The sequence below is a fragment of the Macrobrachium nipponense genome, chromosome 22 (assembly GCF_015104395.2).
Source record: "Macrobrachium nipponense isolate FS-2020 chromosome 22, ASM1510439v2, whole genome shotgun sequence".
NCBI lineage: Eukaryota > Metazoa > Arthropoda > Malacostraca > Decapoda > Palaemonidae > Macrobrachium > Macrobrachium nipponense.
In genome coordinates, this window is record NC_087213.1 from 62,301,408 (window position 1) to 62,323,907 (window position 22,500).

At 34.6% G+C, this 22,500-nt stretch overlaps 1 protein-coding gene across 1 annotated transcript in view; it reads right to left on the reverse strand.

The window, feature by feature from the left end:
- The window catches only part of LOC135198714 (collagen alpha-1(XVIII) chain-like), a 751,537-nt gene that overhangs the window by 469,191 nt on the left and 259,846 nt on the right, over positions 1-22,500 (reverse strand). Inside the window, exons 3-5 of the mRNA XM_064226569.1 lie at positions 18,577-18,752; positions 15,769-15,983; positions 11,559-11,718 (exon numbers count right to left, since the gene is read on the reverse strand). Of these exons, the coding sequence (XP_064082639.1) occupies positions 11,559-11,718; positions 15,769-15,947 (339 nt within the window). The 5' untranslated portion in view covers positions 15,948-15,983; positions 18,577-18,752. The remainder of the gene's footprint in view (positions 1-11,558; positions 11,719-15,768; positions 15,984-18,576; positions 18,753-22,500) is intronic.

Here is a 22,500-nt window from a genome sequence, read left to right on the forward strand (position 1 = left end):
AGAAATGGTGACCTGAATCATGTGCGTGTGGGTATTTAGCATTTACAAAATTAATGGGCTAACAGGATACACTCGTTAGGTCCCTTCAAGGGCATTCTCACTAAGAGTGTAGGTATTTATATCACCAATACAATACCCACAGATTCCCCTTAGTGAGGGTATTCATGAAACCAATGGGGCATCTACAGTATCCCAGGGTGAGGGTATTTATGACACCAGTAGTATACAAACAGTGACAATTGAGAACACCTTCCTCACAAAGGCTTCCCTTCCAAAGCTTATCGCAGTCTTTAATCAACCCAATGGGCTCTTGCCTCCAAACAACCTGGACAAAACCCACGCCGAAAGCACTTGAAAGATAAAAAGAAAATAAATAAATATTGATAAAAACTCGTTGCCTATCTTCGCATAGTTCCTGCTTGACGTGGCAAGCAATTCGCAAGACAAAGAGCGCTCCTGGAGACAGGCGAAGGTCTTCTAAAACAAATCTTCAAAAGAAAATCAAGGGCATAGACGCATACATGGACTGAGATCTTTAAGAATTTAGCTTTGTCCTCCAATCTAATCACGAGGGTCCCTGGATGGGATGATGTAAAAAAGAAATAAATGCTTCTTTTAAGGAATTCTAGTGTAACATGAATATACAAGTAGATTATACAGGTGCGCGTATGCGGGCTTATATATGAATTTCCTTAAAATAAAAGGTTGTCGCCAATAGACAGATTCCCCTCACGGGAGAAATGAAATAAAAAAATCACATAAAATTGAAAACAGTAACTGTCATGCTCATCCACTCTTGAGACCGTGATGGCTTGTTCGTATGGTGTTTTTACGTTGCATGGAACCAGTGGTTTTTCAGCAACGGGACCAACAGCTTTACGTGACTTCCGAACTGCGTCGAGAGTGAACTTCTACGAGACCGTGACGGTGGTGGAATTACAAATGTCACAACTGAAGTATTACACTTTAAATAGGCAGTTACAGATTAATATATATGAATGAAATTACAAATGTCACAACTAAAGTATAACACTTTAAATAGGCAGTTACAGATTAATATATATGAAGGAAATAAGGAGCACAGTCTATTTGTTCCGTAGCAGATGGGAAACGAATGAATTTTATTGATAATTTCTCATGAGAATCATATGGGTTATTGTAGTTTGGAATGCCAGACGACAGACAGAAGATCCTTTTTTTGGCTAAAACACGCGTTTCTCCATCACTAATGCCATACACAATTCAATTCAGATTTACAAATCAAGGCTGAACAAAACCTTACTACATGGTAATAAATCAAAACTCACTACTATTTCTCCACTGCAATGCTGAAATTTTAGCGGGATTCACGGAAGCTTATAAAACAACGCACAAAGTACGCGTCTTTTTAAGATCAATCTTGGTCACGCCTAAAATGCCCGTAAATTATAAAAAGATAAAAAAAAAAAAAAAATCTACAACAAATGCAAAATTCCACATCCAAGTTAAACCACTCCTCAACCAGAAATACGTAAGTCTAAAGGTCGACATCAGTTCTAACAATAGCAACAGCACCAATTTTTAAATATAAATCACAAACGATCAAACACCATGACTTCAGCTATTTTTGCTCTCGATGTAAAATATAGGCAGAATCTAATGGCATCACCCACGCCGCTAGCACGGGGAGGAGAGCCTCCAGGAGTCCATAAACAACATCGCATAAAATATGCCAAAGTCAAACACGCAGAGAAACATCATCACACACCCAGCAACACATATTAAGCATTAGGGATCATAAACAAGAGCTATCCTTTATTTCCCTCTGACTCATAAATTACACCAAAACGGGTGAATAGCAAATGGAGGCAGGTAAATAGTAGAGAGAAAGAGAGATAGATACAGAAAGAGAGAGGAGCCACGCCCTCTACCCTCTACCCACTATCTGAAGTCTTTTTTCGGGTGTTGTACAATGCTTAGATTTCTGCCTACACGTTCTCCTACATGAATACGAGCGAAGAAAAGGCTTAGATTATCAAGCCTACCGAGTCACGGTCTTCATAAGGTAAGACAAACTGTAATAAAAAAAAGAGTAAAACATGTGCATACATAAATAAATACATACACTTTTGTTCAGCGTTAAGCCGTTTCACATGACAGTGGGTGAGTCCAGAGAAAACCAACACGATGATCAGTCTTGTTTGTTTGTTTGTATGGTGTTTTTACGTTGCATGGAACCAGTGGTTATTCAGCAACGGGACCAGCGGCTTTACTTGACTTCCGTACCACGTCGAGAGTGAACTTCTATCACCAGAAATGCACATCTCTAACTCCTCAGTGGAATGCCCCAAGCATCGAACTAGGTGGCAGGCAAAGACCATACCAACCACGCCACTGAGGCGCTCCACAATGACCAGTGTCATTTTTCTTCTGAATACTGGACGAGCCCCCGTGAAGAGAAAACTTCCACAGCATTAGCCCCTCCATACAAACACACACATACATATTTATACACACACCACACACACACACACACACACACACACACACACATATATATATATATATTATATATATATATATATATATAAATTTCTGAGAATAAGGATGATTGATTAATATTCAAAACTGGCGTTACTAGGATTATGGTTATCAAGACATTTTGTGTGAACAGGAACGAGACGAACATAAAAATGTCGCGCCTTTCCCGAATCTGCCTCTACAATTTTTTTTTAAATATAATTTCTGTCTTAACCTTAAATTTTCTTGGAGAACGATGACGTCATCGAAAGTAGTAAGAGTAAGATTATAATAATAATAATAATAATAATAATAAAATCTTAGGCCTGCAGAGTGCATTTCATACTGTATGACCCGGTCAAATTAACATAATACTGACTTGGACTATATGAATAGCATGACTGGGGTTAAGGAATGGTACGCTTTAGGTGTACATCTTTGTGGTATCTTTAATCAAGCTCTGAACATTTCAAGATGTTCAATTTTTCATTCTACCAATGCCCGTTACGATAACATCACTAGCAAACTAAAATCTTATCACAAGAAATTTCAACCAAAAAAAGAAAAAAAAGCAGGAAGAATAAAAAAAAAAAGTTTTGACGAAACAAAACAGATGCCAAGCAATGACACCAAACTATGCGCAAAATATGAATCAAAACCTTTCTGATTCCTTTAAAGTTTCCGTATTACTTCGTACATCATCGAAATCGGCATCGTTCCCAAACCAACCTTTCCCTTGAAAACACGAACATCGGATTCCCCTTCAACTGTAGAACTCTTGGTCTTCCCTTTGCAGACCGGAATTGTCCCTCAAGTTCTAATGACAAACGGCCGATAACATGCAAGATCCCTCTCGGCCAACTGAACGGTATCGACGATACCTTCACCCGATATCGGCAGTAACGGACACCAAAGGCGATGTCGAAAGTAGATATACACGTGATAGGACGTTCTGACACCTCCCGAGGGAGCAGGTAATAGGGAAATATCATCAGGGAAGTGGTAGATAGCAAGCAGACACAAGCAGACATAAACACACACATACACCCACACAAGCAATTATATTTTCGCAAAAGCAGAAAGTATAATTTTCTGATTGGTAATTTTCTATCATCAGGGAAGTGGTAGATCGCAAGCAGACACAAACACACGCGCGCGCGCACTTATATTTTCGCAAAAGCAGAATGTATAAATTTCTGATTGGTAATTTTCTGAAGGAGGACAAGGATCCAATCAGAATATTATCAGACGAACTGATAATACTCGTAAAAAGAGCAAAGCAAATATGGGTCAAATTACAATAATTAGTGAGGGAATTTTGAACTTTTTTCCATCCACGTAGGGAAAAGGTAAAAAAGCAAAGGAAATACGAGTCGAATTACAATAATTAGTAGGAACATCTTGAAAATTTTTCCATCCACCGACTTCAAATTATGCAAGTAAATGGGCCACGAAAAACCGGACGAGTCGAGTCGAGAGCTAAAACAACTAACATTAAAGCATTTTTAAAATTCGATATGTGAAGTCATCGAGAATGAGTCAGGATTGATAAATGTGGTCACATAAAAGCAACACCTGATCCGTAACAGTATCAGGCACCAATACATGGGCAGGGTTCTTTCTCTCTCTCTCTTCTCTCTCTCTCTCTCTCTCTCTCTCTCTCTCTCTTTCTGTCCTGTTCCCTAGCTGCGGACATCGTCTCTGGCCCTTTCGAGGAACTGACGGTGAAATTGTACAGTACTTCTATAAGGAACAGTGAGTATAAAGAACAGTGAGATTAGGCAACGTGTTTCTCTCTCTCTCTCTCTCATATATATATATATATATATATATATATATATATATATATATATATATATATATATATATATATAGTAATGAACAAAGAAAGAGACATTTCAACTAACAACGTTTATCTTGACTATTCATATGTATCCAATAGGCGCGTTACTCGCCCACCTAATAGTACTGAAAAAGCCGTAATAAGAAGAGTAGAAAAGAACTTCTATAAAATAAATGCAGCTGAAGCAGCAATCTCCTTCAAAGCTAGACAACATATTATTATTATTATTATTATTATTATTCTATTATTATTATTATTAGTTTATTATTATTATTATTATTATTATTATTATTAGATTTTGGTTTATCAAAGTCCTCCAATTCGACTATTATTATAATTATTATTTTATTAAAGTAATGGCTACTTCAGCAGCATTACACTTGTAGAGATTCTTCTCTATTTTCCGAATAGTGGCTTTTTCCGTGCTACTTAGACAGGCTAGTAGAGCGCCTATAGAGGTCATGATCAAATACAGTCGTAAATGGACACCGCTTCAAGATCAGTCCACCCTCAGCTTCCCAGCCCGAGGATGTCTGGCAGCTCCAGACGAAAGCTCGCTTGCTTCAAGAAAGAGAAAGAAGAGAGAGAGAGAGAGAGAGAGAGAGAGAGAGAGAGAGAGAGAGAGACATATATATATATCGTTAATGACCTTGATAAGTATGGTATCATAGTTTATCTGTAAAATTCAAATATATACACCAATTTAGACTGTATTTGATCATGACCTCTATAGGCGCTCTACTAGCCTGTCTAAGTAGCACGGAAAAAGCCGCTATTCGGAAAATAGAGAGTAAATCTCTACAAGTGTAATGCTGCTGAAGTAGCCATTACTTTTAATAAAGTATGCTTGAGAGAGGGTCTGCTTCCTAAGTATAATTATTATTATTATTATTATTATTATTATTATTATTATTATTATTATTAAGTAGTCTCACCAGACCGAAAATTAAATATGCAAGGCACTAAAATTTATAATCTGATAAAAGATAAGAATGACGATAATGGAAGGAAAAAAAAAACATCAAATTCCAGAGACATAAATATCCCGCAGCATAAAACAGCCAATAAGGCACAGCACAAGTAGTAAGAGTCCCGAAGAGGAGAACATATAATGAAATGTACCTAATTAACGCTTCTCCTCCACGGACCGAACTTTCAAATCGCACATACTTAATTATAAATGAAAGGCTCTTTCATTAAGGCCACGAGACAGAAAGCAAACGGGGAACGAGATATTCCTGCATAGTTTAGAAGCCACTAGAGAAGTGTTGGGTTTAATTTTTTTTTTTTTTGGTCAGTTAGTACCCGACGATTCGAGCGAGCTTGGACGGACAGTTTTGTATTTTTAATTTAATTTAATTTTTTTACTTCTTTATTTTTATTTGGAGGGGCAATGGGGGGGGAGGGGGGGGAGGGGGGGGGGGGGGAGGTTTACGTATTGAGGAACCATAAGTCTGTGAGATTGTACTCTAGTAGAAGACGATCGAGAGATACAATTAAAAAACGCTGAGCAGCAATTTATCTTAAAATGCCTACGGTTTGTATACGTGCTTACTAGTCTCTCCTCTCTCTCTCTCTCTCGTCTCTCTCTCTCTCTCTCTCTCTCTCTCTCTCTCTCCTAATACTAGACTTTGATCATCATCTATACCGCAGACGGGGTGCTACGATGACCTTCCGTCTGATGCTGATCAGAGGCATCACCGAACATCACAGAAGAGTAAGCACCAAACAAGGCAGCCGGCAATGAAAGAGAGAGGCAGCCTCTATCAAAAGGCAGACACACGAACTTCGTGTAATTCTAGAGCCAAGTTATGTTGTGTGATGCGTTCATATGCAAATCGACTCGAGTAATCTGATGAACGCTCAGACCTCCCACCAATACCATTCATCCCTCCCCGGTCCTGTGTCCCACCCAGTCAGATGGTACCCAGTGGCTCCAAATAGCAATAGAGTTATTGCTTGAACGAAAATAGATAAAAAATTTCGGAAAAAAATTTGTGAGAAATATAAATATCCTTGAGAAATTTTAGCTATCCAAAAATTGCTCTTGACGTTTTGTTTATTTTGCTGCAAAAAAAAAAAAAAAAAAAAAAAAAAAAAAAAAAAAAAAAAAAAAAAAAACTATACTCAACTCTACACTCATTTAATGTATTATTTGTCTCTGGCAAAAATACCCACGTTGAGCACAAATAAAGGGTAAGATCATTGACATGAAAAAATAAACATTATTTAATATCTGCTTACATGAAAAAAAGAATATTATTTAATATCTGTATCTCTGTGACTGACAGCTGCTACCCAGAGAACTATGTTATACAAATATTTATTCAGACAAGAAGATGTTTACTTTGTTTTTTTAGAATTATTACAAGACGTTAAGTATGCCACTCCCAAGCCCCGGCGAAAAACACAAACTATTTAGCATAATTACGACAAAAATAAATGAAATAAAGCACAAATAATAAACTGAGGAATCACAAAAACTAATGCACAATGCAAAAGCTACGGAGAAATAAATGCCGATAAAATACTTTACACAAAATATTTGAAAACACAATATCACTAACCTGGAAGCAATACTGATTCTAACGAAAAAAAATTTATTTCTCTATTAAGCTTTGAAAGACCTTCACACTGGCATACAAATTTCACGAAATCAAAGTGGATCCTCACACAGTCTCTGTCACTGTCCTTATTCAAAGCTTAAAATTATGATAGGAAAATACATCAGTAACCCCCGAACATAGGGACTAAATGCAAGATAATATACACTTAATCTTTAGATACAATTACAACAATGCAAAATTTTTTTACAGGTTTCAAAACTTATATTAAGAAAAACGATTGATTTCCCACAGACAAATGGCTATACTAGCACAGGGTTTGTACGATTAATCAATGCTACATTTAGAGATTGTATCAAAGTTTCTTTATGTATGTCAAGCTAATCATAAAATATAGGCCATGATTACAAAATAAGCAGTTGGAATCGTTACGAGGTGAACAATGCAAGGTGCAAAGAGCAATGTGATTTCCGTATATTTTTCCCTAATAATGTTGCAGGTTCTAAGATCACAAGGTCTAAACTGGGGTTTGCTTTAATATTTATCAATTCTATAAGGTATACACTTCTGTACTCAACACGCCATGTGGGGTAAGTATTTTCATCATGACCAGAACAAGCTACGTATATATTTCATTATCACCAAGCTCTCCAGGGTACAACCTACATAATCGTCACAATCTGCAGGGTCATAATTCTATAACAATCAATATCAACGTATTTCACACTCAACACATCAGGCGTTATTCCTATTCTAAAGTTAACTGTGAAATCATCATCGCATGCCAACTGCTCGATGTAAGGTGATAGTCGTTACTCCAGCCGAATCGAACCATGAAGTTTATATAAATTAAAAATCTTCACCTTATCAATATAAAATGGTTCAATGTTTAAATATGTATATATATATATATATATATATATATATATATATATATATATATATATATGATAGGTAATAGTCGTTACTCTAGCTGAATCGAACCATGAAGTTTATATAAATTAAATATCTTCACCTTATCAATATAAAATGGTTCAATGTTTATATATATATATATATATATATATATATATATATACATATACATATATATATATAGTATATATTATATATATATATATATATAATATATTAGGCAGGAGAAGGGCGCCGGACATATAATCATCCATTAGATACATTTATTGTCAACGCGTTTTTTGACCCATGGTCACATCATCAGGACATCTATATAAAAAAGGAGCATCCGAGCACATAATTAAAAGAAACATACATAAAGCATAAAAAAACTTAAAATGGAAACTAAGTCAAATTTAAATACTGAATCACACTTAAATACACTTACACATTAAAAACCAAGAAAGCTTAAAATGATCCTTACAAAAACTAAAATCAATAAAAGAAAAAAAAAAAAAAGGGGGAAAAAAACTTAAAATGAAGAGCAAGGCGCACCTCTCAACATGGCAGAGACAAGCACACTAAAAGAATACACAAGAACAGAAAAGAAGGCGGACAAATATAATCAAACAACCCAGTTATGCTATGAACAGGGGAACAGCCGATGATTGGCAATTCAACGTAGGTACAATTCTTTTTATAAATAGACTTTCCAAGAGAAGCAGTTCTCCAGGTTCCTTGGCTTGACCAATTATTTTGAAGTTGTTGTATTTTATCGATGTCTTGCAACCTCGTACGGATTGCAGATTGTCTAATCCCGAACTTTCCAATATCAGATCCCACGCTAGAGGTTGCAAGACATCGCTTCAAAATAATTGGTCAAGCCAAGGAACCTGGAGAACTGCTTCTCTTGGAAAGTCTATTTATAAAAAGAATTGTACCTACGTTGAATTGCCAATCATCGGCTGTTCCCCTGTTCATAGCATAACTGGGTTGTTTGATTATATTTGTCCGCCTTCTTTTCTGTTCTTGTGTATTCTTTTAGTGTGCTTGTCTCTGCCATTTTGAGAGGTGCGCCTTTTTGCTCTTCATTTTAAGTTTTTTTTCCCCCTTTTTTTTTCTTTTATTGGTTTTAGTTTTTGTAAGGATCATTTTAAGCTTTCTTGGTTTTTAATGTGTAAGTGTATTTAAGTGTGATTCAGTATTTAAGTTTGACTTAGTTTCCATTTTAAGTTTTTTTATGCTTTATGTATGTTTCTTTTAATTATGTGCTCGGATGCTCCTTTTTTATATAGATGTCCTGATGATGTGACCATGGGTCAAAAAACGCTTTGACAATAAAAGTATCTGATGGATGAGTATATGTTCCTGCGCCCTTCTCCTGCCTACTATAGTATCCTTTGATGTGTGGATAATATATATATATATATATATATATATATATATATATATATATATATATATATATATTAAAGAGGGCTGGCTACAATGAGATGAAAATATCGCAGTGATAAAGAATATTTAATTTGGGAATATTTGCCCTCTTCAAAATATAATTACGTTATGGCTAAGAATCGGAGTTATGAAAATATTAGATACACTGAAAACCGCTCTATTCCTAAAATTATAAAAGAACTCTAAATAAACCAAGAAATACTATTGAATGAGTAAGTCAAATGAATTGAGCAAGCTCAGAATCTTATTGGATATCCTAAAATAGGTTACCTGTTGTCCGAAACTAGACGTTTTTTTTCCCATTAATTTCAGATGAAATGTAACAACACAGATATCTAGAAAAAAAAAAAAAATAGAAGGTAACCCTTTGTTGTTCATTACAAACAGTCATCTATCCTATTTGTTTTTTTTAATACTAAACCTCATATTTAAGCTACAACCGAATTTCACCACAACAAAGTACGGAATGTAACAGTTACAAAACAACAAATGTTTCATGTTTAGAAAGCCCTGTAATGTTACACAGTATCGTAGTAGAGATTCTTGGTTATTAGTATTTAACCATTACTGCAAGATAAACGGGAGCGATTCAAAAATGTTCATTAATTCTTTAGCGAATTCGGGAATAGATTCAATTTACCAAAACCTCAAAACCAATTTTGAGTATTAAGGCATATGTAGGAGTAGGTACTATTAGTCTGCCGCGAACGACGAGAATCTAGTATAGTCTACCACACGTAATATTTACGTTTTCTTTTACTGATCAAAGAAAACGAAGAAAATCTTCCAACAAGGATAACAATAGTAGAATTCAGTTAATTTCCTAAAAGGGGGATATGAAATATTTGTGTCCACAAAATTATGAATGATACACAAATGCAAAAAAATAAAATAAATAAATAATTGGGACATTTTAAAATCATCATCTCACTACATAGGCTAAAAACAACCTATTTTTACGCCATTTTCAAGGAATGTTCGTAAAGATAATGAGATATTATATATAAAAGTGATTGTGACCCTTGGTATATTAACCCGTAAATTTTTTTTAATCGTCTGCAGTTTGAATTATTTGACTGGGAGAGCACAAACGAATTAATATATTGTGTGCATATACAGTAAGTGAATTATACCACTTTACCTCGCGCCCCAAACAAGCCTGCGGTATCTGTGTATGTCAGCAACTTTAATAAAATGTAAATACTCTCCCCCCCCAAAAAAAATAATAATAATTGAATAAATAACAATAAATAAACAAAGCCAAGCACGAATACATGACACTTTTTGATGTAAAAACTGAATCCCGAGCTTTTAACCATTAAAAAAATAGACCTCTATTTGTGACTTAAAGACAATAGGCATTCAAACCAAAATTAGTAATTGATTATTCAATGGATATAGAGGTCATGACACAATTGTCTTTCAAATACGTTTTTTTATGTTGGCCTGCAGTATCATTCAAGTTGGTTAATGGTACTCTTTCCATAAAGCGTCCAATTTCATATACTATCCTTTCTTCGCATAAAATCCAAATCCTTAAATAACAAGGAAATCAAAATACCCTTCCAAATCTTCTAATGATAAATACAGACCTAGAATGAAAATTTCCTATAGAGCTATGAGGAGCCGCGCTAAAGTTAACGGTAACGAATGCAAAATACTTGACAAGAAAGAAAGTTATAAAAAATTCATAAGGAGATAAAGCATTCTAAAAACGAGGGGGCCAAAATCACTTATCGGTTAACGGATGTAATACATAGTATGAATTTTCCCCCAAAGCGAGTCACTGCCACAGCAAACACTGAATAAAAAAAAAATTAGTATAGATTTTTTATAAAGACAAAATTGTAACGCGAAAAAAACATTCATTTAATCTCCATTCATCTCATTCAGCCCTTACAGTAAAAACATCAAGAGCCACTATTATTTGAAAACAATTATAGATGATTTTCAAAATACCAGGATCTTATATTTACATAACACTATGATGATATTATTGCACAAAACAAAACAAAAACAATTATAAATATGGAAAGCAGAGAGAGGGATTCTACTGGGTTAGAAACTTGGGACATAGAGAGAGAGAGAGAGAGAGAGAGAGAGAGAGAGAGAGAGAGAGAGAGAGAGAGAGAGAGAGAGAGAGAGAGAGAGAGAGAGAGATATTCTACTGGGTTAGAAACTAGGGACATGAGAGAGAGAAAAAGAAATCTGCTGGATTAGGAAATTGGGACATATGAGAGAGAGAGAGAGAGAGAGAGAGAGAGAGAGAGAGAGAGAGAGAGAGAGAGAGAGAGAAAACTTACTTCGAATTCTCCCTTGAATATGCCTCCTGCCTGCCCTATATAGAGCGTGGAAGCAGAATCGAACACGAGCTGCTGTGGCATTCGTTTGACCATCAGCCCGTTATAGAGCTGGCAGTTGAACCACAGATGGATCTCGTCCTCTGTCACTTTCAAGGCGAACCTAAAAAGGGGATACAGGGATACAAAGTTATACAAAGTCATTTGTAAGCATTAGTGGATACGAGGATGTAGACATTTATTAGTAATTAGGACTGGGCACAGCGACAGAATGTGCTCGATAAATAGCTTACGGGATGATCTTTTACCTGTAACTGGACGCAAATATTGGGGCTGATATACGAACTATAGTAAAAAAAAAAAAAACTAACAATATTTTTGGGACTTGGAAACTTTTAGGAGTATACATAAACTACAGTAATAATAAACTAATTAATCACTTTGGAATTTCAGAATGATAACTACAGAATGAACTGTCACAATTTCTATAAACTGTAGGACGATATAAAAAAATAATACGAAAAATAATTATTCAACCTGGGAATGACAAAAGAATCACTACAGACTGAACTATTATGTTATAAAACGCGAAAGACGTTATGTACAAAATAATACCTTAGAAATTAGACATATGCCGTTACAACAACTATAATTATTATGCTACTGTAATGTAAATGTAAATTTCAAACATTAATATGTATATACGGGCATAATTCCCATTGCAATTTTAGGCAACCTTTAAATTATTTCAACTTTCTATTGAGCTTTCAATTCGAAAGAAATGACACCACGAATCAACGGAAATACAAACAACAAACGCTTAATGACTCTCAAATCTAACTGGGTCATGGGTAAGGTTTCATTCTCTCTCGTTTCAATTTGAAAGACTCTTTCTTTTATAATGAATTTATACCAAAGGGAGGATTGATCACAATTTCAGTAAGGCTTTCGTATAATGGATTCAAATTAATTTTTTTTTCTGTGAGAAAACAAAATATTACTTAGATTACAATTTCATTTAGTTTTTCAATTTAGATTACAATTTTATTTAGTTTTTCAAGCTTTGGATAATGATTTCTAATAAGTAGAGGACAAATAAGATTTTCTTTTAAGATATCCGATATCACCATCCCAGCCCCTTCCCGGCCCCACAACATGCACAACCAAACCACCACCACACACACAACACACACAGACATATACACATGCAAATAAAATTTTAATAACAATCTATACAAATGACACTTAATTTTCAACCCGCATGTAAAAAAAATTATTTAGTTTTTCAATTTAGATTACAATTTTATTTAGTTTTTCAAGCTTTGGATAATGATTTCTAATAAGTAGAGGACAAATAAGATTTTCTTTTAAGATATCCGATATCACCATCCCAGCCCCTTCCCGGCCCCACAACATGCACAAACAAATACCATACACACACACAAACACACACAGACATATACACATGCAAATAAAATTTTAATAACAATCTATACAAATGACACTTAATTTTCAACCCGCATGTAAAAAAAATTATTTAAAAAATTTTGTGTTCATCCCAACAGTCCCAAGTGGTTAACTGTGTGTGTGTGTGTGTGTATGTTGTGTCACGCCTTCATCTTTGCATAAAAACAAAACGATGCACAATAATTAAAAGAAATTCTCAAACACAACTTCAACAAACAATTCCCAGTACTTCTGAACTCACCCTAATCTACAGCCACAATATATTTTTTTCTTCTTATTTCCCTATTCCTTTCCTTCGCTAACGGTTTCCTGGAAAGGAAAATTTACGTGTGCTGGACACACACACACACACAAAAAAAAAAAAAAAAAAAAAAAAAAAAAAAAAAAAAAAAAAAAAAAAAAAAAGCGATCCTTCTTACCGACATCATTGCTCTTTACCAGCGTGGGAAAACTTTTCCCAAGACCGTTTGTTGGTAACCATTTACTGAGCGCGGTAAGGTTTCCAAATTAGTAGTTATTTTAATGAAATTGTATCTAAATAATGTGAACGATGAAACTGCCAGATTTTTTTTTGTTTCCCCACTAAAAAAAATCCCCCACAAAAAGAAAAGAAAAACAAAGGCATTTATATCAAAGTCGTATGCAGAATAACAGCCTACCTTCTCCTGACAATAAATAAACGAATAAATAAAACAATAAAACTATGCATCTGATAACTAAACGCAAGTTTCCCGTTAGCAGTTACATAAATCGTTCTGAACGTGACTTCTTAGTTAAAACAAACGGAAATTTTAATCTTCTGCTTCATGAACTTGTGGGGAATGTAGCTTTCTTAATATTTCTTGTTACTAAGAATGTGAATTGAACGTTCTAAAAGAAATCAGAGCCATACATATTATCATTCACTATCGACTAGTCCTAAACTAAGTCATTTTTCATTCATTAACTTCTCGCTTTCGAATGATACAACGAAACTTCAACTTCTCCAGTGAGGTAGAAAAACATTAAGAGCATTACAACGCTCATTACCTAGATAAATATTAAGTACATTCCAAGGCTCAGTACATAGATAAACAAGAAGTACATTCCAACGCTTATTACCTAGATAAACATTTAGTACATGCCAACGGTCAATACACATGAAAACTAATAAAAAGAAAGTTCTTTAATATTCTTGAAAACATAAAGACTTTAGAATATATTCAATATGAATTTCCAGCGTACTGTTCTACCTCACACACTCTGGAGTATTTGCATCTGAGGGAGACACTAACTTCGCTTTGCCTAATCTAACCTAATTACCCACTTCCCCTCAAATCCACCCATCCCCAACCCCCTCAAATCACCCACCCCCAACCTCACCCACAAAAACCCCATTTATTGTTTTCAAATCCATCCCGCCCGTAAGATATGGAGAGTCAACTGCATACCTTCCGTAACACGATCTAAACGTAACTATGAAAGGTTCTTTAGCGTAACTTGGACAGCAACTGCATTCAAAGTCGAAGTAGGAGGAGGTCAGGTCACCTTTGCCTCAAAATTCGACTGAATTCGACTGTGTTCGAGCATGACGTCACGTCGAGATCAGACGGGTTGTTTTTGTTTATTTGTTTGTTTTTATGGGGTGTTTACGTTGCACGGAACCAGTGGTTATTCAGCAACGGGACCAACGGCTTTACGTGACTTCCGAACCACGTCGAGAGTGAACTTCTATCACCAGAAATACACATCTCTGACCCCTCAGTGGAATGACCGAGAAACGAACTCGCGGCCACCAAGGCGGCAGGCCAAGACCAAACCGACCACGCCACTGAGGCGCTCAGACGGGTTGTTGACCTCTCGGTCAGGTCAAGGAGTACAGCGGGAGAAAATGAGGTGTTAATGAGATTCTGATTTTATTTTTTGGATTGACGTTTGAATTAAATCTTTCCCTTAGACTTTGAGCTGCCTCTTAGGCTCCTACTTTTCATCTGTTCCTTTAAGTTTCTTCCCTACCCAGCTGCCCAACTTCTTCACCCTGACCTTGGTCTAATTTCCCACCTCTCATTAATGTAAACAATCAGGAGAGTCCTCTGATGGGTGTGCAGACGTAACCCGTTACAACAACAGCATCTTAACAATAACTTTAATAGCTTTCCATTACCCGGTTCACGACCCGGTGAACTATTAATAATAATAATAATAATAATAATAATAATAATAATAATAATAATAATAATAATAATAATAATAAAATAATAATAATAATAATATAACTTCAATATCATTTTAATACCTCAGCCATTACACGGCCAACTAATAATAATAATAATAAAATAATAATAATAATAATAATAATAATAATAATAATAATAATAATAATAATAACAACAACAATGTTCTAAAGGGTCCACAATAATACGAAGTGTTAAGAGTCCGTGTATAATTTTTAAGACTACATAAAGCTTTCGAACCCTTCCCTGGTCGTTAGCTGCCAACGATCTTCAACGACTCTTGTTTTTAAATTTAACTTCATACATGTTGTAACTAATCGTTCATTTGCACTGAAAATGAACCTAGGGAAGGGTTCGAAAGCCTTTTGTAAAGTTTTAAAAATTATACACGGACTCTTAACACTATATTATTGTGGACCCTTTAGAACATTATATATACTCTCGCGATAGAGAGTTTTTCCTTAGTAATAATAATAATAATAATAATAATAATAATAATAATAATAATAAAAACCTCAAAGTCATTTCATTACCTGGTCCACGACCCCGTGAACTGGGGGACCAAGAAGGAAGCGATGGTTTGCGACGTCATGTGTCTCTCCTCGTCGGTGTAGAACAAGGAGATGTTGGACGAGCTGGGCCCCCCGGGCGAGAGGGAGATGCCCAGCTGAATGAGGTTCTCCAGAGGGTTCGTGACGGCGAACAGGAACATCGGAGCGGAGGAATCTGGCTTCACCGCCACTAGGATCTGTCGAAGAAAGAGATGAAGTGAATTGTTTGTGGAATCAAGCAAAACTGCTTCTTTAATTTGCATCTGATTTAAGGAATGGGATTGCAAGACTCGTGCGTCTGGCACCTTGCAGAACAATTGGCTGCCAAGACTGGATTTAATAAGAGATGAATCATTTTTTGGGGAATGAGGCAAATTTTTATGTATTTTATTTGCATTAGATTGAAGGAATGGGACTGCAAGCCTAGTGCATCTGGAGCCTTGCAGAACAATTAACTGCCAAGACTGGATTTAATGCATCTTTTTTAAGAAACCTTTCAATTTATTTTGATTCGAAGGCTATCACGCTATCAACCCCACCCCGAGAAAAGTAATTATGGGAATTAAGAAACAAAAGAAGGCAGTTCATTACGGAAAGGGGAACGTATACAGAAGTAAAAAGATAAATGCTGTTTAGTAGCCACAATGTGAAGGTTTGGGCTAGAGAGAAGCCAAGACGTCTTAGAAGAAAACTGAAGCAGATTTAATTCTAAGTGATTAAAATAACATCCTTGTTTTCTGAATACTAGAAGATGAAAAGAATAATATTTCAGGATATTGCTTTATTGAGACACACACACACACACACGCAAGTACGTACGCACGCAAACACTCACACACACTCACACACATGCGCGCACGCAATCACACACGCATACACACAGGAAGAGAGATCAAATGGCCAAAGCTGAAATAACAAACCTCGAAAGATTAATGGCGACAAATCACCGCATTGAATCAAAATCCCCATCCATATATAGTAACAGTAAATAACTCTGAAATAACCACCACCAACAGAAATAAATGTCCTTGGTCTCACAATTAAAATCACAGAAATAAACTCGCACCTGGATCGCAGACTACCGATTTCAAATTAACTTCGAACCGTATCAAACGGGTAAAGCGAACCTGTCATAAAGGTGAAAATGCGTTTGAGTAAAAAACTTATTCGATTAATAATACAATGCATCGGCACATCACAAATACCAATCAATATAGGTAATTAAATTTCTGAAATCTCTTTGCTATATTTCTATTTTTACTAATATGTGAATTGACTAATAATAATGATACTAATAATAATAACGGTCGGCCAAAATAACGAAATTTTTGGAAAACTTGTTCATAAAATAACTGCAACGCTTTGCCTTGTGACCTATAAATTTCAACTGTTTTACAAAGTCAATATTTACATCGATAAAATAATGATGGAAAAAACTGCATCAATTTTAATTTTTTTTTATTTATTATTATTTTCTTAGCGAAATAATCAGTATTTATTATTTGTAAAATATTTAACGCATCAGTCGAGTCTATACTTACCCATTGTATTACTACCTAAATAAGCGTTCAGTAAACAACTATGTCAATAATACTAATAATAATAACATACAAAAGTCCAGGTATGAAAAATCCTTCCTTATACTTTACAAGATTATTTATAATAATAATGGAGCACCTTACGTTGCTTGCCCAATTAATATAGATTACCCTCAATAGACAATAAGTAATTATATAGCTCTTTCTTTCTTAGTTTAAAATAAATAAATACATAAATAAATAAAATATACGCCATACTTAATCTCTAATCGGGATAATTAATTGTTACTTTCTATACTCAAATATAAGATAAGTAATAACTCACTCTCTCTCTCTCTCTCTCTCTCTCTCTCTCTCTCCACTTAACATTACTTTTTCTCTTACTTAAAAAAACTTAAGACATTCTCCTTCTCTAAGAACAAATAAAAAATAATCAGGAATTACTGCCTCTTCTCCCTCTAATATATATATATATATATATATATATATATAATATATATATATATATATTATATATATACACACACACACATATATATATACATATATATATAATATCTATATTCTTCCCACTTCTCTAGCTCCCCTTCTTTCTCTTACATAAAAAAAACTCTTAAACAATCTCTAAAAGCACATAAGAAATAAATAAATATAAAAAATACAAATAGATTAAAAAATAACAATTTCTCTCTCTCTCTCTCGCCTTTTCTCCTTTCTCTTACTTTCAAAATAAAAAAATAACCTACACTCCTTCTTTAAAAGCACTTAAGAAAAACTAGAAACATAAAAATTAAAACAAATACTTGTACATTAAAAAATAACAGTAACACTCTCTCTCTCTCTCTCTCTCTCTCTCTCTCTCTCTCTCTCTCTCTCTCTCTCCCCTCCAGCATTTTCCCCTTTCTCTTACTTTCAAAACAAAACATAGCCCATAATTCATCTTTAAAACCCCTTAAGAAAAACTAGAGACATAAAAATAAAAGAATACTTGTACATTCGACAATAACAATAACTCTCTCTCTCTCTCTCTCTCTCTCTCTCTCTCTCTTCCCTCCAGCATTTTCCCCTTTCTCTTACTTTCAAAACAAAACATAACTCATAATTCATCTTTAAAGCCACTTAAGAAAAACTAGAGACATAAAAATAAAAGAATACTTGTACATTCAAAAATAACAATAACTCTCTCTCTCTCTCTCTCTCTCTCTCTCTCTCTCTCTCTCTCTCTCTCTCTCTCTCTCCAGCTTCGTCTTACCGAGAAGGTGCGATAAAGCCTCTCGGGCAGGAAGAGTCTATAGGGATGCTTGATGCTGGCACCAGCCTTGAAGCCGAAAGCCGGGAAGCCGTCGAAACCGGTTACGAAGTACTGCGTCGACGGATCAGCGAACGGCACCGCTATAGCCTGAAGGAGATCCAGTTCCTCTATCGGCTCTGCAAGGACCAAAAAGGGAGGAAAAATGAGTCATTTCAATTTGAAATTGAGTAAGTTTGGGTGATTGTGTTTAGTAGTTTCGTATAAGGATATGATGTTAACACACAACAGTATATATTATATATATATATATATATATATATATATATATATATATATATATATATATAGAATATATATATATATATATATATATATATATATATATATGTATATATATATATATATATATATATATATTATATATATATATATATATATATATATACATACATATAATTTCTCCTGAATACGTAGTGGATTCAAAAGGTGCTAGCATTTATTTCCAAATTGCTATATTGGATGGGGTTGCTAGCCCCCATATGCTGCCGTACTCTACCTGCGACCCACCATAGCCACTAACTTCCATGTACACAATACAATATTTATATCAACAAATGACCGTGGGATTTATACTCAGGTTAAAAGGTAGTAGATATTAGTTCCAAATAAAATACACAATTCCTCATTATGCAATTCACGTCAATTTACATAAAGTAAAAAAGAGGTTAATCAGTAAATTGGTAAAAACTACGCTCAAACAACTGTCACATCCAAAATATGATAATATTATAACATCCAGAATATAGTAAAAGTATAAGGTCCAAAATATGACGACAGATTTCAAAGATGGCTCACCACCTCTGATTTGTAATACTATAACATCCAGAATATGGTAAAAGTATAACGTCAAAAATAAGACGACAGATTTCAAAGATGGCCCATCACCTCTGATTTGTATTTGCTTAAAACAGAAATGCTTTACGGCTATTTGGATCGAGCCAGACAACAGATCATTATATTAATGTGTTTCCCCACTGAATATAAAACATGATTATAATTCTGACAAATATACCATCAGTATTTGAGGACTGAAATTCAAAATGGAAAGTCTTGTATTAGAACCCTATGAAAAAAAAATAAATAAATAAAAAAAAAAATGTCCGTGTACTAATGCTACGACCAGCAGCAGGAAATTAATGTCACTATGGAATAAATGAAGAAACCTCGAATATCAGAATATAAACTCTACCTTGTAATCCGTTAGTGAATTGATCAATTTCCGAGACAATTACTGAAATTCGATTCCTAGGAAGGAAAAAATAAATAGAGCACTAAACATTAGATATATTCATATCTACTATATGCACAATGACAGACAAAATGAAAAGGATCCTGTTAAGGTAGACAAGAGAGAAAAAAATAATTACAAAGAAGCTAAAGTTATCTTTATTGGTAGAAAAATTCATAAAATGTCACAGAAAACCAAATACGATCCACACACACACATATTATATATATATATATGAATAACTTGATCACGAAGTATATAAAACGTGATGCTATGTATAAATAAAGGTTTTTGCCACGAAGGAAAATTGAAAAGCGAAATAGCCGAAAACTTTCGGTCTAGCACGACCCTTTACTAAGGCATAACTGAACATACAGAGGAAAAAAAGTAAAAGTAGGCTTAATATCCAAACTGACATTACAAGATTAGCAATAAGGTCGATTTCACTCTACAGAAACGAGGAAACACCTGAGGGCAAGAATAGCGATTTTTAGGCAGCCAATACTTGGAGGAGCAAAACACGTGGTCAACAGATGATTCATCCGGAAAACAATACATTTTGAAAAAACAAGGAGGCATATACAACTTATTACCATGAAATTTACAAAAATGTTCCCCAAAAACTGATTGAAAAGACGAAAAAAGGATATAAATATATCGAGCAAGAGAGAGAGAGAGAGAGAGAGAGAGAGAGAGAGAGAGAGACAGCAGTCTCTGAAATATAGTACTTTTCTATCTATATTTTGGTGTTTTTATGGGCTCCTTTTCTTAGATATATATATATATATATATATATATATATATATATATATATATATATATATATATAAAAAAATATATATATATATATATATATATATATATATATATATATATATAACATTATATGTTATAATGACCTCTTAACTTGTTGATTTATCATCATATGATTTTTTTTTTAGTTATGCCCATCACTACTAGCTAGCCTTGAAATCCTGGGCTGTCTGTGATAGAAGTATCCAACTGAAATTATTTGGAGATGAGAGATCAAGAGGTGACATGGCATTATATATATATATATATATATATATATATATATATATATATATATATATATAATGCCATGTCACCTCTTGACCTCTCGATCTCCAAATAATTTCAGTTGGATACTTCTATCACAGACAGCCCAGGATTCAAGGCTAGCTAGTAGTGATGGGCGTAACTAAAAAAAAAAAATCATATGATAAAATCAACAAATTAAGAGGTCATTATAACATCCCGCCTATTACCATATATGACTATATAGAGCATATATAATAATTATAATATATAGATCTATATATATATATAAATATATATATATATTATACTAGATATATTATATATATATAATATTATATAAATAATTTATCACAATCGAACCGTGGGATCCAATTTATATAATCAATTCCAAGCTAACAAATCGTCCTTTAAATATCTAAAATTCACCCTTTACCTCCCAAATGATATAATTTTCATATATGTTAACCGAAGGGGAATTTTTTTAATTGATAATAATTTCGTCCCCCGCCCCCCCAATGGGATCGAACCACCGTCCAAGTGGACGGGGACGAAATCAGGACGGTCAGTTGACGCTATCCAATCAGACCAACAAGAGACGCCCTATAAAGTTCATATCGATTCCTGACCTTACAAAATCAACCCTCGATCTGGATTGCATTCGTAATTAGAATCGATATGAAACCAAACCCCGTCTACCATGTTGGCCAATTCGAGCGTTTTGACCAGAACGTACCGCTTTGTTAATTAAGAAATTAACATCACAATCGAACCGTGGGATCCATTTATATATCAATTCAACGCTACAAATGTCCTTTAAATAGCTAAATTCACTTTACCTCCTAAATGATTATTTTTCATATATGTACCGAAGGGGAATTTTTAATTGATAAATAATTTCGTCCCCCCATGGGAATCGAACCACCACCTGTCCAAGTGGACGGGGACGAATCAGGACGGTCAGTGACGCTATCCCCAATCAGCCAACAGTGACGCTATAAGTTCATATCGATTCTGACCTTACAAATCACCCTCGATCTGGATGCATTCGTAATAGAATCGATATGAAACCCCGTCTACCATGTTGGCCAATTCGAGCGTTTGACAGAACGTAGCCTTTTGTTATGAATAATTATCACATCGAACCGTGATCCATTTATATATCAATTCAAGCTACAAATGTCCTTTAATATCTAAATTCACTTTACCTCCCAAATGATATATTTTTCATATATGGTACCGAAGGGGAATTTTTTAATTGATAATAATTTCGTCCCCCCATGGGATCGAACCACCGTCCAAGTGGACGTAAGTGAATTTAGATATTAAAGGACATTTGTAGCTTGAATTGATATATAAATGGATCACGGTTCGATGTGATAATTATTCATAACAAAAGGCTACGTTCTGTCAAACGCTCGAATTGGCCAACATGGTAGACGGGGTTTCATATCGATTCTAATTACGAATGCATCCAGATCGAGGGTGATTTGTAAGGTCAGAATCGATATGAACTTATAGCGTCTCTGTTGGCTGATTGGATAGCGTCACTGACCGTCCTGATTTCGTCCCCGTCCACTTGGACGGTGGTTCGATCC